This window comes from Oncorhynchus mykiss, chromosome 28 (assembly GCF_013265735.2).
Source record: "Oncorhynchus mykiss isolate Arlee chromosome 28, USDA_OmykA_1.1, whole genome shotgun sequence".
Lineage (NCBI taxonomy): Eukaryota > Metazoa > Chordata > Actinopteri > Salmoniformes > Salmonidae > Oncorhynchus > Oncorhynchus mykiss.
In genome coordinates, this window is record NC_048592.1 from 43125123 (window position 1) to 43142899 (window position 17777).

A 17777-nucleotide genomic window follows, 5' to 3' on the forward strand; every position below is an offset into this window, starting at 1 on the left:
CAGCTATCATTTTACAGTACAATGAAGCATGTGCGCAGATACAGATATACTTTGCGAGTGTTGCATTGCACCCATCTGCAATATTCTAGGCTCATCTTGCTGCCGGTGGCAACGTCATATCACTGAGTCTCAGATGAAGCCGGCTCTTTCCATTGATACTAGAGGTCGACCGATTATGATTTTTCAACACCGATACCGGTTATTGGAGGACCAAAAAAAACGATACCAGTTTCAGTTCCTTGCTCAGAACATGAGAACATATGAAAGCCGGTGGTTCCTTTTAACACGAGTCTTCAATATTCCCAGGTAAGAAGTTTTAGGTTGGAGTTATAGGAATTATGACACGTCAACTATTTTTCTCTATACCATTTGTATTTCATAGACCTTTGACTATTGGATGTTCTTATAGGCACTTTTTTATTGCCACCCTAATCTCGGGAGTTGGTAGGCTTGAATTCATAAAGAGCTGCTGGCAAACGCAGTAAAGTGCTGTTTGAGTGAATGCTTACGAGCCTGCTGCTGCCTACCACCGCTCAGACTGCTATATCAAATCATAGACTTAATTATAATATAATAACACACAGGAATACGAGCCTCAGGTCATTAATATGGTCAAATCTGGAAACTATCATTTAGAAAACAAAATGTTTATTCTTTCAGTGAAATACTGAACCGTTCCGTATTTTATCGAACAGGTGGCAACCCTAACTAAGTATTGCTGTTACATTGCACAACCTTCAATGTTATGTCATAATAATGTAAAATTCTGGAAAATTAGTTCACGGTTCGCAACGAGCCCAAACTGTTGCATATACCCTGACTCTGCGTGCACTGAACACAAGAGGAGTGACACAATTTCCCTAGTTAATATTGCCTGCTAACATGAATTTATTTATTTTGAACTAAATATGCAGGTTTAAAAAAAATGTACTTATTTGTATTGATTTAAGAAGGGCATTGCTGTTTGTGGTTAGGTACATTTGTGCAACAATAGTGCTTTTTTTCACGAATGCGCTTTTGTTAAAGCATCCCCCGTTTGGCTAAGTTGAAGTAGGCTGTGATTCGATAACAGGCACCGCATTTCAAGAACAATGTTGTCTCTGCTTTACTAACCACAGTAAGACATCTATTTCTCAAAATGTCTGAAGGGCTGCCAGTCACAGGAACAGTCCTTCAATCTAAAAGGCATATTGTACAAGGAAATTCTCCAAGCTGCTAATGAGAACCTTGACGACCTTGTACCTAGCCGGTGGGGATTCCTGTGGGGTGCCCCCACCCAAGCAGTGGCAGTGCTGGCAACACTAGCTGCAGTAACTCATGGGGAGGGGGTTACACTCGGACATTCAGAGAGGGGGTATATTATTGTGGCCCTGGTGGCACAAAATCAAAAATCTGACTGCATGGAGATGCTTGGGAATATGGTCAATACGGGGGACTGTGTTCTGGGTGTTTTGACCTCCATCATCTAGGACGTGACAATGGTTAATAAAACCTGTCAATTTTTTTGCACAGTCTTGCAGGCCTTCTCATACAGCTGCAACTGTATATGCATTCGTAAATCACGACCTTTCCTGAGTTGGGCTTTGGGATGGGACAACTGTTGAGAATGTGGGCCTATGGTTGTGTGTGTGTGGAGGGGGGGGGGGGGGGGGGGGGGGGGGATTTATCAACTCTACAAGCAACACTAGATTATTATTGGTGGGAGATTTTAATACGGTCTTAAATACCTCTATGGACCGTAAAGGAAATCACACTACAAACTATCACCCTCTGGCACTTAAGGAAATCATGGATATATTGGAATTAGTGGATATATGGAGACTTAAATACCCTGATCTAGTGAGATATACATGGCGGAGGATTAATCAAGCTAGTCGTCTTCACTACTTTCTTATGCCATTCTCTCTGGCACTAAAAGTTTAAAAAGTGTTGATGGGGGGACAGAATGTGGTCGGATCGTCACATAATTGGCATATGTATTACTCTTACAGAATTTCCACGTGGGCGAGGATATTGGAAATTGAATCAAAGCCCACTAGATAAGTTGTTTAGAACAAGGACAGAATAATTTATAATTGCCTTTTTCAGACATAACATAGGTACAGCAGATCCCCTTACTGTATGGGACACTTTTAAATGTGCCTTTAGAGGCCATGCAATTCAGTACTCATCTATAAAACAAAATCAATTTAGATCAAGAGTCCATATTAATAAAATAAATTGAAGGATAAACAGTACAGTTAGATAGCAATAAAATTGTACCATAGAGGCACAGAATAAGTTAGAGGAAAAACAAAAAGAAATGGAGGAACTGATTCCAGAAAGATCCAGTGTAATATATTATAAAAATAAAGCAACTGGATGGAATATGGGGGAAAATGAACCAAATTATATTTCAATCTTCAATATAGAAATGCTACAAAAATGTTTTTGTTGCAACTTGTTACAAATGGAGTCACACATGATTCACCAAATGATATTTTGAAAGAGGAAGTAAAGTACTTTAAGAATATGTTTTCGTTTCAGTCTCCTCCATCTCCACTAACTGAAAGTAATTGCATGTTTTTCCCCTAATAATGTAAAATTAACATCTGTACAGAAAGACTAATGTGAAGGCCATATTACATAGGAGGAACTTTCTTGATGCAATTAAAGTATTTAAGTCTGGGAAAACTCCAGGGCTGGATGGCCTACCATTATAAGTGTACAAAACTTTTTTTTTATATACTCAGAGAATCATTATTAGCATGTTTTAACCACGCTTATATAAATGGTAGATTATCAGACACGCAACAAGAAGGTCTGATATCATTATTACTGAAACAGGACCCATGTGGTAAATATAAAGATCCAGTCCATTTAAAATATTGGAGACCTCTTACACTTCAGTGTTGTGATGCAAAAATCCTAGCAAAATGCTTGGCGCATAGAAGTAAAGTATTGTCAGATATTATTCATCCTAATCAGACATTATTTTTACATGGACGATACATTGGAGATAATAGAAGACAAGTACTAGAAACAATAGAATAATATGAAATATCGGGGAAACCAGGTCCGGTTTTCATAGCTGATTTTGAAAAGGCTTTTGATAAAGTACGACTGGAGTTTATATATAAATGCCTAGAATATTTCAATTTTGGGGAATCTTTTATAAAATGGGTTAAAGTTATGTATAGTAACCCTAGGTGTAAAATAGTAAATAATGGCTACATCTCAGAAAGTTTTAAACTCTATAGAGGAGTAAAACAAGGTTGTCCACTATCGGCATATCTTTTTATTATTGCCATTGAATTGTTAGTTGTTAAGATTAGATGAAACAATAATATTAAGGGATTAGAAATCAGTTTTTAAGCCACAAAGGTGTCATTGTACGCTGATGATTCATGTTTTCTTTTAAAACCACAATTAGAGTTTCTCCACGGCCTCATAGAGGATCTAGATACTTTTGCTATCTTCTCTGGATTAAAACAAAATTATGATATTGGATCAGTAAAAAATGCAAATTTTACATTACCGTGTAGTTTACCAATTAAATGGTCTGATGGAGATGTGGACGTACTCGGTATACAAATCCCAAAAGAAAGAAATTATCTCACAACAATACATTTTTATAGAAAGTTAGCAAAAATAGGTAAGATCTTGCTACCATGGAAAGGAAAATACCTGTCTATTTGTGGAAAAATCACCGTGATTTAACTCTTTAGTTATATCACAGTTTACCTATTTGCGAATGGTTTTGCCTAAACCTAGTGACCTGCTTTTTAAATTATATGAACAAAAAATATTCAATTTTATTTGGAATGGCAAGCCAGACAAAATTAAAAGGGCCTTTTTTATATAACGAATATGAATTCGGAGGGCAGAAATTATTAAATATTAAAGCATTTGACCTCTCACTAAAGGCATCAGTCATACAAAAGTTATACTTAAATCCAAACTGGTTCTCTAGTAAATTGGTAGGAATGTCTCATCCTATGTTCAAGAATGGCCTTTTTCCCTTTATTCAGATTACAACTGCTCACTTTCGGTTGTTTGAATAGGAAATAATCTCCAAAATATCTTTATTTTTTAAACAAGCCTCATTTTGTTGGTTGAAATTTCAGTTGAATCCACCTGAAAAGACAGAACAAATAATACAGCAAATATTGTGGTAAAACTCAAATATACTAATTGATTAAAAAAAATGTATTTTTCAAAGAAATTTTTAAAAAGGGTATATTTTTTTGTGAATGATATCATAAATAGGACTGGTGGAGTTATGTTACACATGCAGCTAACACAGACATATGGAAATATCTGCTCTACCCAAAATTACAACCAACTAATTGCAGCGTTACCACAAAAATGGAAGAGGCAAGTAGAAGGGGGGAAAGTAAGGAACTTGTATGTCGGCCCTGCATTAAAGAACATAAATGGTTAAAGAAAAGTGTGATAAATAAAAACAATTTACCAATTTAATTTAAGGACCAAAAAACTGACAGCTGTGCCATATAAATTGCGAAGTCGTTGGGAAGAGATTTTCGATGTACCCATTCCATGGCACATGGTTTATGAATTGGTACGCAAAACAACGCCGGATTCAAAACTTCTAATCTTTCCATTTATATTACTACACAAAATTATTGCAACCAATAGAATGTTATATAAATGGAGGATAGAATCTTCCCAGCTCTGCAGATTCTGCTGTGAGGATCCAATAGAATGTTATATATATGGGGGATAGAATCTTCCCAGCTCTGCAGATTCTGCTGTGAGGAGGCAGAGTCATTAGATCATTTATTTTGGTATTGTCCATATGTAGCTCGTTTTCGGTCACAGGTCCAGGAATGGCAGAAGAATTGCAACATTTGCCTAGAACTAACGCTGCAGACAGCAATACTGGGTGATTTGAAAAGCCCTAGTCAATCAATCAATAATATAATAATTATTTTAGCAAAAAAATATATTTTTAATTTACAATCTGTAGAAGCTATGAGAATAGAAAGGTTCAGTACTTTTGTGAAGCATCACAGCACAGTTGAAAAATATATGGAAAATAGAAATCTGAAATGGATGATGTTAAGAGATAGATGGGAGGGGTTGAATGGAGCTGAAGGGTGGGACTAATAACAAGATAACTAATGTAAAACATACAGGGTCTGTAAAATGTATATAGGTTCAGAAATGTTGCGAAATAGCACAGTTACAAATCTAAATCAAACTGGATGGACATCAGAAATAGAGGAAGGACTAAGAACAAACAAGAGAGAACTATTGTAAAATAGATTGTCTGTTAAATGTGTATGTGTATATATGTGTATGTGTATAGATGTGTATGTGTATATACAGTGGGGCAAAAAAGTATTTAGTCATTATGTATATACAGTGGGGAGAACAGGTATTTGATTCACTGCCGATTTTGCAGGTTTTCCTACTTACAAAGCATGTAGAGGTCTGTAATTTTTATCATAGGTACACTTCAACTGTGAGAGACGGAATCTAAAACAAGGCTGGCCCTTGGATCTTCACGCAGAGCTAACATTAATGATATGCATGTCAATCTCTCATGGCTCAAAGTGGAGGAGAGATTGACTTCACCATTTGTATTCAGGCCTCTTTCACTCAACAATGAGTTGTTTGCAATGAATCAGTGTTGAATGCACCAAGCTACTGGCACACAGCTCGGACACAAAAAGACATGCCACAAAAGGTCTCTTCACAATCCCAAAGTCCAGAACAGACTATGGGAGGCACACAGTACTACATAGAGCCATGACTACATGGAACTCTATTCCACAGTACTACATAGAGCCATGACTACATGGAACTCTATTCCACAGTACTACATAGAGCCATGACTACATGGAACTCTATTCCACAGTACTACATAGAGCCATGACTACATGGAACTCTATTCCACAGTACTACACAGAGCCATGACTACATGGAACTCTATTCCACAGTACTACATAGAGCCATGACTACATGGAACCTTATTCCACAGTACTACATAGAGCCATGACAACATGGAACTCTATTCCACAGTACTACATAGAGCCATGACTACATGGAACTCTATTCCCCATCAGGTAACTGATGCAGCAGTAGAATCAGATTTAAAAACCAGATGAAAATACACCTTAAGGAACAGCGGGGACTGTGAACACACACACACAGGTACAGACACAAATGCTAGCATTCTACACACATACATAGCGTTGTATGGTGGCATTATACATTTTGTATTGTAGATATGTAGTGGTGTAATAATGTTATGATGTACTGTTTTATATGTAATGTAAGTGCCTTAATATGTTTGGACCCCAGGAAGTGTAGCTGCTGCTTTGGCAGGAACTAATGGAGATTCATAATACAAATGTACACATTTATGATTGCAATGTTGAGCATCCCCCAAAACACATACTTCCACCATCTTCTGCCTGCCTGTGTCCAACATTTAATAGCTCCCCGCCCATGTTCTTGTTGTAAACAGGCAGTGTAGCTGCTTTTGCAACAGCTTATGGGGAGCCAACTAAAATACCACACCATTTCTTTTTATAAAACGTATCGGTGCTCATCGGCCATTGGACATAAACATTACACAACAAGTTGAAAATCGTAAATTCAACAATGAGTGGTTTGCAATGAATCAGTGGCTAACTGCAAGCATTGCAAAGCATCACCAGCCTGCTATTCAGTGGAGTAGGTGTGTGGTCCCAAGTCTGTGTTTAAGGGTCTCTTTTCCAAGCTTAAAATGATAAACATTCAACATTGGCCATGCTGTCAATCCAGCATGACTTCTGCCGACCTGAAGATCACTGACGTCATCATGATTCAAAACAACTGGAAACTTGGAACTAGGAAATCTGATTTCAAGACAACTGGGAACTCTAACAAAAAAAAAAACGAGCTCCACTGGGAAAATACGTTTTGAACAGTCATCCAATTTGGAATTACAAGCTGAAGATCACTGACGTCATCATGATTCGACCTTGTTTTTCCTCAGAGTTCCCAGTTGTCTTGAAAGCACCATGAATCCAGAGAATGACAGACCACACCACCTTCCTGTTTAAGTGAGCACAGCACAAGGTGAGTCCAAAAATGCATTGTATGCTGCTGCATAAATTATGTAATGTGCCAGGGAGATATGTAAACTGTAGCAAAGAAAGTAATACTAAGTGTATGTGGTGTAGTAAGCTGTTAGTAGCCCATGTGTCACACCCTAATCATTTGGTCCCTTTTCCCCTCTTAATTTCACCTATGTGCCAGCCTAGTAGTGAGGAGCCTATAAAACGTAGCTAGCTTCATAAACATATTTTGGGGAATTCTGTAGTGTGTTGGAATAAATTACCAAACTGTAAAACTAGCTAGCCAGCTATTTGGAACTGTAGCTAGCTACGTTAGCTTGATAGGTACAGTAATTAACATTTTTAAGCTCAACTTTAAGATTTTCACCGAGGACGTTGCCTCTCGAATCATCACTCCCTTCTTATTATTCTCCTGTAGGTTTTATGGCAGACTACACCCAAAAAGGTGTATTGCAGCCAACTGGATGGTTTGAAACCAAAATGTTTTAAAAATCCATACGTAATAGTGAAGCTAACTTAATCTACCCCAATAAAAATAGTACATTGCCAAAACAAACAAACTCCCACTTCTTCCTTTTAGTTCTCCATATCACCCTTCTCAGGCTCTAGAACCTGAGAGGGTGGTACGGCTCTAGAACCTGAGAGGGTGGTACGACTCTAGAACCTGAGAGGGTGGTACGGCTCTAGAACCTGAGAGGGTGGTACGACTCTAGAACCTGAGAGGGTGGTACGGCTCTAGAACCTGAGAGGGTGGTACGGCTCTAGAACCTGAGAGGGTGGTACGACTAGAACCTGAGAGGGTGGTACGGCTCTAGAACCTGAGAGGGTGGTACGACTCTAGAACCTGAGAGGGTGGTACGGCTTGTGGCAATATTGCATGTAACTCCTTCGCTGAGAAATCTTTCAGCCCCAGGAACCGCTCTGCCACAGACACTATAAATTCTATCTTCCTGGACCTTTTCTCCACCTCGGCAGTGCCATTAATTACCACAGCTATACATGCCACAAAGTCCACCTTCTTAACCTTTAAAATGTCAGGACCTGCTGGTGAAAGGCAACCCCTGCAGCCTGCAGTGTAGGCCAATCTACCACCATGGACTCGTCTGATGCACCATTCAAACCCTCAACCCTTTTCACAGCTGCTGCATACAGTATGAAATGCTCTGTACAACCCTGGCTTTGGCCACCTGATTCTCTTTCCCCCTTGTGGGGCATTCAGAAGACGTGGCTTCATGGTTCCCACCACAATTGCAATGTCACATATTCATCACTTTTATAACACATATGATCCTTTCCACAACTTGGACATCTCCGTTTCTTCCTTCTGCAAACACTTGCTACATGACCAAAAGCTTTACAATGATCACATTGCATTGGTCTTGGGATAAATGCTCGGACTCTGTAGTTCATATACCCTAACTGCACTTGTTTAGGGAGAGACTCCATATAAAAAAATTAATAACTGACAGACTTCACTTTTCCACCATTTCATCGATACGATTCCACACGATTCATCGACATGCTTCAATCACGACATGCTTCATCTCTTCAATATCAACCTTGTCAACCCTGTTGAGGGGTGCCCTGTTCCGAAGATACACACATGACACTTCAAACTTATGAAATCGGTTAAGATACAACGCACGTTCCTTCTGATCCGCAGAGGCACAACAACAACAAAAAAAAAGCCTGCATCTCGTGATCCTCACAGCCTTCACTTTACCCAGCACTCTCTCTACCAGTTTGGATAACTCATGGTTTCTTCCAGATTGGTACTCTGCCCAGCTGCTCCTCATTTACAAACAGTATTCCTACTAGATACGAAGGGTCATTCTCATCACTGTAAACTACTTTGCTCCATTTTCCATTATTTTTGACAATATTCCAATTCTCCTTGGTTCTATCGCCATTGTATTCAGAATCCACTTCCATCATCTCTTTCTTTCTTTCTTTCTTTCTTTCTTTCTTTCTTTCTTTCTTTCTTTCTTTCTTTCTTTCTTTCTTTCTTTCTTTCTTTCTTTCTTTCTTTCTTTCTTTCTTTCTTTCTTTCTTTCTTTCTTTCTTTCTTTCTTTCTTTCTTTCTTTCGTACTCCTCATCACTCCCTTGCTTGGGGAAGGGACATTTACTCCCTACAATAGGTACACTGGGATGTGACGACGTAAAGCGTCATTGAAGCGACGTAAAGCGTCATTGAAGGGCCGAGGACAGCTGACTGGATTTCAGGGCTTCCTGCTGACCGCATCACGTTGTAGTTGTTAGCGGAGAGATACTGATGGCCTTTTGATTTTAAACCACAGAAATTAATGCTCTATTTGGCTTGTGTGTTTTAACGGTAGGAAGATTGTATTGGAATATTTCTTTGAGATAGGTTCTGTATTGTGTGTTATATCGTTAGAATATATTGGCATTGATGCTAAATTAAGCTATCGTTAGCTTGCACCAGGGTATTGACATTAGCCAGTTAGCACTTAGCTGGCGAGACGACTCAAACGCATTCAGTAACAACACTAATTTCAGGATTTGTTGACAAGTGCTATCGTTGTAACTAAATAATACACATGTTTGGTCAATAACGTTACTGCACCAACATGACAATGCATTACATTAGCCAAGTTAGCTAGCTACTGGGTAATGTTGCGTTAGCTAAAGCAGCTGATCTGGTTACAGAGTTGGTCATGAGCTCTACCTGCAGAATTAGGTTATGAAAAATGAATGATGCGAAATCTCCCTATGTTTGTATGTATATATGTGTGTGTATCCCAATGACGTGTTGATTTATGACTATTATTGATTTATCAATCAAACCCACCTGTCTCCTTCCTTCCAGGTAGTTATTCATTCTTGTCCAGAGAGGTATCCTACAGGTGTATCAGGATGGATATCCGCGGGGCGGTGGACGCTGCAGTGCCCACCAACATCATTGCTGCCAAGGCAGCTGAAGTCCGAGCCAACAAGGTCAACTGGCAGTCATACCTGCAGTAAGTACACCTTCGCCCTACTCCTCTTCCCCCACCCCTCTTCATGGCATTTTTTGAGCTCCCTCATATTTTGTTCATAGGGCACTATGCCTGTTCGCCCTTTAAAGCTGCAATATGTAACGTTTTGGGTGACCTGACCTAAATTCACATAGAAATGTTTGTTATCGATCTGTCATTCTTATTGAAAGGAAGTCTCTAAGAAGCGGTAGATCTGTTCTGTGCGCTATTTATATGCTTCCCGGTCTTAAGTTTAGTTTTTGCGTCTTTTGGTTTTGTACACCAGTTTCAAACACTTTAAAATTCAATATTTTGGGTTATGGGAAATCTTTTTTTTTTAGATGGTACAATGATTCTCTTCTCTATAGTGCACCTTTAATTTTGTAATTTTCATGCTGGGCACTAGGCTTAGTAATAGTCGAAAGGTTATTTTGGTATTTCTCTGGGCTGTGAGTCACAGTCTTGTGGATATGAGATATTCATGGCTGTCCATTCATAGCACTACACTGATTCTTCTAATCATGGTATTTTAATAAGAAGTTGAATCAGCTTGTATAGTGCTGGGACAAAAGGCCACTTCACTCTGCTCTTGTAGTATTTCCAGGGGTAATGCCAGTGTTGTCAGCTACTGTAAGCTGCTTCTGTAATTAGGAAGTACTGTTAGTGTTAAACAGAAGTCAAAATGACAGACAGAGAAGTGAATCCCAGTGTCTTTATCTAAAGCAGAGCTAGGCCCTTAACCCTGGGATTCACTGCTCCATCTAAAGCAGAGCTAGGCCCATAACACTGGGGTTCACTGCTCCATCTAAAGCAGAGCTAGGCCCATAACACTGGGATTCTAGTCTAATTATGTTTACCCCAGGAAGAATAGATGATGCTTTTGCAGTGGCAAATAAATACCAAATTAAATAATAAATACCAAATTAGATTTTTCTTTATATGTTCACATTGTATGTCTAACGTGTATTTTAATAGACACACAGTATGATTGATGAATCTTGTCTCAAAGGGGTCAATTGATTTCAGCAGAGGTCGGGGAAAAACTATGAATATCTATTATGTATATAATATAGGCCTATCAATTTGTATGTGTCTCAAGGTCATATGTTTGGGGTCAGGTGACTTCAGGAGTGGATTACTTAATGAACATTTGTAGTTCAATAATCATGCTGTGTAGCCTATGTCTTATGGGTCAATCATTTAGCCATATATTATGAGGATTATAAATATGTGAAGGAGTAAACTGTGAGCGTTGTCTGCGTAATCAAATATCATACAGCTCAGAACTCAAGCATGACTCCAACACCATCATTAAGTTTGCTGACGACACAACAGTGATAGGTCTGATCATCGACAACGATGAGACAGCCTATAGGGAGGAGGTCAGAGACCTGGCCGTGTGGTGCCAGGACAACATCCTCTCCCTCGACGTGATAAAGACAAAGGAGATGATCGTGGACTACAGAAAAAGGAGGGCAGAGCACGCCCCAATGCGGTAGTAGAGAGAACAGTCTATGACTGGGGTGACTGGAGTCTCTGACAATTTTCAGGGCCTTCCTCTGACACCGGCTGGTGTCGAGGTCCTGGATGGCAGGCAGCTTAGCCCCAGTGATGTACTGGGCCGTACCCACTACCCTCTGAAGTGCCTTGCGGTCGGAGGCCGAGCAGTTGCTGTACCAGGCGGTGATGCAACCGGTCAGAATGCTCTCGATGTTGCAGCTGTAGAACCTTTTAAAGATCTCAGGACCCATGCCAAGTCTTTTTAGTTTCCTGAGGGGGAATAGGCTTTGTCGTGCCCTCTTCATGACTGTCTTGGTGTGTTTGGACCAATCTAGTTTGTTATTGATGTGGACACCAAGGAATTTGAAGCTCTCAACCTGCTCCACTACAACCCCTGGGGTCTATGACAATTTTTAGGGCTTTCAACTGACACCGCCTTCACCGTAATGCACAGCCAAAGCCATGGATCGCAACAAATTCCTTTTCCTCTCCATTTATTCAAGTAACAGCAAAATTATCTTAAAACAACAAACCTCGTAGCACAATGGGGACTGAAATGACAGAGACACTGTCTCACACTCTTAACATGTTGTTCTTTAGCTGTTTGTTTGTATTTGGTTGTTTTAAATGTGACTGTTCTTGTTGTCATGCTGTATTTTGTGTGGACCTCAGGAAGAGTAGCTGGGGATTCCAATAAACCTAGTAAATATTAAAGCTGATCCACCCCCTAGAAAAAACTTGTAATTGAACAACGTTTTGCAGTAGCTTGGTGGCAGTTGAACTACATTTAAATATAGGTAGTGTTTTCAGTTGTTAATTCCTTTTCTGCCATGTAGTAGTCTACTCAGGACTGATTTCGTCATCCCTCTCCCGCTGCCTGTCATCCCTCTCCCGCAAGAACTGGTCCCAAACCCGACTGCAGCCCTTCAGTGTTATTTTAGGCTTATGTGACGCAGCTCACTTTGCAGCCCCAACCCCAGCTATTTATCCAGCCTAGTCAAGAAGAAAATGCACAAAAATATCCTAAGAAATATGTAAAAATAACAGATTCTCACCTGGCCCATTTATATTAGGCTAAATTCAATTGTTTAGACATGATTTGAAAGGCACACACCTATCTACAGTATATAAGGTCCCACAGTTGGCAGTGCATGTCAGAGCAAAAACCAAACCATGAGGTTGAAAGAAATTATCTTAGAGCTCCGAGACAGGATTGTGTCGAGGCACAGATCTGGAGAAGGATACCAAAAAATGTCTGCAGCATTGAAGGTACCCAAGAACACATTTGCCTCCATCCAAAAGGAAGACATTTGGAACCACCAAGACTCTTCCTAGAACTGACCACCCGGCCAAACTGAGCAATCTGTGGAGAAGGGCCTTGGTCAGGGAGGAGACCAAGAACCCAATGGTCGGCCTCCCGAGTGGTGCAGCGGTCTAAGGGACTGCATCACAGTGTTTGAGGCATCACTACAGACACGGGTTCAATCCCAGGCTGTCACAACCGGCTCTGACCAGGAGTCCCATAAGGCGGTGCCCAATTGGCCCAGCACCCATTGGGGAGTTGCAGCGAGGAGAGAAGATCGCAATTGGATATCATGAAAAAGGGATAAAAATATATGTGTGACACGTGTCACACAAGTGCTGTGAAATATACACTTTTTACGCGTTCAGCCATAGTAGTACGTTGACCCTTGAGCAAATTGGGGTTAAGTGCTTTGCTCAAGGGCACATCGACAGATTTTTCACCTTGTTGGCTCGGGTATTCGAACCAGCAACCTTTTTTTGCTTACTTGCCCAACGCTCTAACCGCTAGGCTACCTGCGGCCATTTAATGGGCCTGCTTCTCCACCCATATAACCTAGTCTACAGGCTATTTAATTGCGACCACACATAGGCGCACTTGATCTGGCATGCCCAACAAAAGAGACGGAAGGTAGCCTACTCAATGTAAATCAGCAAGATTTAGGCTATTAATTTGTGAATATTGTGACAGAAGTGCTTTTAATACAATAAGGAATAAGCTACAAAACGGAACTGTTTTGAAAACCAACTTTGATAGGAGCGGGACAATTTTCAGACCGATAAATATTTTATCAATATTTCCAGTCAATGTCAGAGACTAGATTAGCCAATAATATTTAGGAAGTACATTTCCATGGAAAGACGACTACTTCTCTACCCATGTGCCTGCAGGCTCCAGCATACAGCCTTTGAGACATTTGATCTGGCATGCCCAACACGAGAGGAGCGATAGGCTACTGAAGCTTTACTTCCCTATTAGAGTTTGTGAATAATGTGCTATGGGTGCTTTTAATACAGTAGATAAAGCATACAAAACAGAAAGACAACCGTTTTAATTTGCTAAATTACTCATTCGGTTTTAACATATGATTCCAAAGTGTTCCTGCAATTTTTGTATATGATAATTTATCAACAAGTAGTTTGAATGTAGTGAACTTCTTTTTCAAAGTAACTTTAGTGTAGCTTCACTTCCAGTGGGAAGTAATTGACAGCTTTTAAAATTATTTTCAGAGTAGCTTCCCCAAGACTGTTGTATAATTATCATCCTGTGTGTCTCATAGACTGTTGTATAATTATCATGCTGTGTGTCTCATAGGGGTCAGATGATCTCTGCCGAGGACTGTGAGTTCATTAAGAAGTTTGAAGTGGCTCATTCTGAGGAGAAACAGATCATCCTCACCAACGAAGGACATCAGGTACAACACACACACACAATAAACCAGCTAGCTGTTACTGCGCAGTTGCATTTTAATGTAGCTTCAGATGAGATTCTCCATGACTAGGGTTGGGCATTATCCAGATTTTCATACAGTCATATCTTTTATCGTCAAGTTGTGAATGATGTTTGCTACGACAAACAGTACCTGTAATGGAGAATTACATCTGTAGCTCCATTTACTGCTATATGCATATCCTCCAAGATGGCTTTTCACATTAGCCGGTCTTCATTTAATGCATGACGTTTTCACAAGTATTCCTTGTGTGCTGTCTTCATGTGAACTGACTATCCTACCGATCCTCGACTTCGGCGACGTCATTTACAAAATAGCCTCCAACACTCTACTCAGCAAACTGGATGCAGTCTATCACAGTGCCATCCGTTTTGTCACCAAAGCCCCATACACCACCCACCACTGCGACCTGTATGCTCTCGTCGGCTGGCCCTCCAGGTCATCTACAAGTCTTTGCTAGGTAAAGCCCCGCCTTATCTCAGCTCACTAGTCACCATGGCAACACCCACCCGTAGCACGCGCTCCAGCAGGTATATTTCACTGGTCATCCCCAAAGCCAACTCCTCTTTGGCCGCCTTTCCTTCCAATTCTCTGCTGCCAATGACTGGAACGAATTGCAAAAATCACTGAAACTGGAGACTCATATCTCCTTCAATAACTTTAAGCATCAGCTGTCAGAGCAGCTTACAGATCATTGCACCTGTACATAGCCCATCTGTAAACATCCCATCCAACTACCTCATCCCCATATTGTATTTATTTACTTATTTTGCTCTTTTGCACACCGGTATCTCTACTTGCACATCATCATCTGCTCATCTATTACTCCAGTGTTAATCTGCTATATTGTAATTATTTCACCACTATGGCCTATTTTTTGCCTTACCTCCTTACTCCATTTGCACTGTACATATATTTTTCTATTGTGTTATTGAATGTACGTTTGTTTAAGTGTAACTCTGTGTCGTTTGTGTCGCACTGCCATGCTTTATCTTGACCAGGTCGCAGTTGTAAATGAGAACTTGTTCTCAACTGGCCTACCTGGTTAAGTAAAGGTGAAATAGATAACATATTTAAAACCCAGCTTCTGGGGACAGGTTATATAATGTGTGTCTGTGGTGTTTCTTTTGTTTCAGTGAATTCGGAAAGTATTCAGAGCAACTTTTTCCACGTTTTGTTACGTTATGTCCTTATTCTAAAATGGATTAAATTCATGTTTTTCCTCATTAATCTACACACCCCATAATGACAAAGCAGAAACAGGTTTTTAGACATTTTTGCAAATGTATTATAATCCAAAATAAAAAACACCAGAAGTATCAGACCCTTTACTATGACACTCAAAATGGTGCTCAGGTGCGTCCTGTTTCCATTAATCATCATTTAGAGGTTTCTACGGCCATCTATTGTATTTCATGAACACGTCTAGACAATAGTGACCCATCCACTTAGCTAGATGTGGCTGGGGGTGATTACGGCATTTCCTTCACATGACCCATCAATTTAGACAAGTGTGTCAGGTAAGCTTTGTCTAATAATTATAATTGACACGTTCTGCTTTTGATATTGCTACTATGCAAGCAACCATTTCACTGTACTGTTGTCACCTTCACAGGACACAGGTGTTATTTTATTTGATACAGTGCGTGTTTACCAGAGACGGTAATGTGAAGAACAACCTGACCTGCACCAAAGTCAGATGAAGTGTATTTTAACCTGGAGTTTTTCCTTATTGTAGGCTACTACTTTTACCACTTTTAGTCCTGAAGTCTTTGGTTGTTTACCACACTACTCCCTCTGTTTAGCACATGGCCTCACATGTGAATCCTTAGAGATGGGTGGGGCTAAGGCTTAAGAGGGTGTGAACGATGCTGAATGGGTGAAGACAAAGAGCTCTCCAGTAGGTACCAAAACATTCAAGGGCCATTTTATCAAGTGGCATTACGAGTTTATCAATTGTCAAAGCAGTATTACATTCCCTTTGTTCTTAAACTGCATTGCATGATATACCATTTTCTAGCTCATTTCATAACATCGAGGCGGTCGGTCACATTTTGAGGGGCATGTCACCAGCAAAGTCATTTGTATCACTTTGCGTGTGAGATCCATTTAGCACAGGCAAGGCTGATTAGGCTTAGCCAGTCATTTATTTCTTAACCCAATGAGTCCCACCGTAATGCCGGATCCCGACGGGTCCCTCGGCCGGGTCTTTTTACAAAAACGTCTGAGCTACCTATTAAAAGCTATATATGAAAAGCGGAGACTCACGCACATGTACACGTTTTGCTCTATGAATCAAAATAAATACATAATTATTTAACCTTTTATTTAACCAGGTAGGCTAGTTGAGAACAAGGTAATAATCTCACATATTTGTTGTCACAAACTCCATACAGTTGTCACTGACTGGTTGGATATTAATTTCCCACTGAGCGAACAATGTCAGTAATTACAGCATTCATATAAATAAATACAAAATCTGTTTTTTGCTTTGGCGGACAAAATTTATTTTGACATTTGGCAATAAAATAAAACATTCAACTTGTAACCCTGGTTTTCCTGAAAAGAAAATGGTAAAATCCTTAATATAAGGATTTTACCATAGTGAGCGACTTCTTCAACCACATGTTCTGGAGGGGGGGGGAATAGTGAGCGACTTCTTCAACCACATGTTCTGGAGGGGGGGGGGATAGTGAGCGACTTCTTCAACCACATGTTTTGGAGAGGGGGGGAATAGTGAGCGACTTCTTCAACCACATGTTTTGGAGGGGGGGGGGGAATAGTGAGCGACTTCTTCAACCACATGTTTTGGGGGGGGGGGGGTGAAATAGTGAGCGACTTCTTCAACCACATGTTTGGGGGGGGGGGGGGGTGAAATAGTGAGCGATAGCATCGTATATCACTGTTTTAATCACTTCATAATCAATTTAGGATGACGGTTGACATCTCCCAACCCTAGTATGTCTGTATAGTGTTAGTAACGCGTATATATTGTGTATTTCCAGTGTGCCAAGACGTTCCTGAACCTGATGGCTCACATCTCTAAGGAGCAGACTGTCCAGTACATCCTCACTCTGATAGATGATACCCTGCAGGTAACACACGTGTTCACGCTTACCTAGAGATCCAAAGATACCGTAGCGCCCTTTTCTGAATCATCTGTTTTTACTTCCTCCCTGAATCACCCTGCGGTGGACAGATGTTACTGTTAGTTCTTCACTTTGGTCTGGGGATGTGAATGTAGAAGAACGGGTCCAAGAAGTTAATATAGAGACCTGTTCCGAAATGGACCCGAGGACAACTTGACCCATTCCGTATAGACCTGGTTGGGTCCAGACCCGGTCTGACTGAGGGAATCAGCAGAAAAGTAATTTTAAGCTACTTTGTCAGCTCCGGTTAATAAAGAGTGATGCCGCTCTAGGAGGGGGGGGGGGGGGGGGGGGGGGGCATACTCTGAGCTAGTGACATGGGGAGCAGG

At 40.4% G+C, this 17777-nt stretch overlaps 1 protein-coding gene across 3 annotated transcripts in view; it reads left to right on the plus strand.

Annotated features, from left to right (window-relative positions):
- Nucleotides 1-9249: 9249 nt before the first annotated feature.
- atp6v1h (ATPase H+ transporting V1 subunit H) overlaps nt 9250-17777 on the plus strand; it is a 28012-nt gene continuing 19484 nt past the window's right edge. For 2 of the 3 annotated variants that reach the window (XM_036966389.1, XM_036966391.1), the window contains exons 1-4: nt 9250-9403; nt 9899-10049; nt 14164-14263; nt 17305-17394. In XM_036966389.1, coding sequence (XP_036822284.1) covers nt 9946-10049; nt 14164-14263; nt 17305-17394 — 294 coding nt within the window. In that variant the 5' untranslated portion in view covers nt 9250-9403; nt 9899-9945. The remainder of the gene's footprint in view (nt 9404-9898; nt 10050-14163; nt 14264-17304; nt 17395-17777) is intronic. The other variant, XM_036966390.1, reaches the window with a different exon arrangement.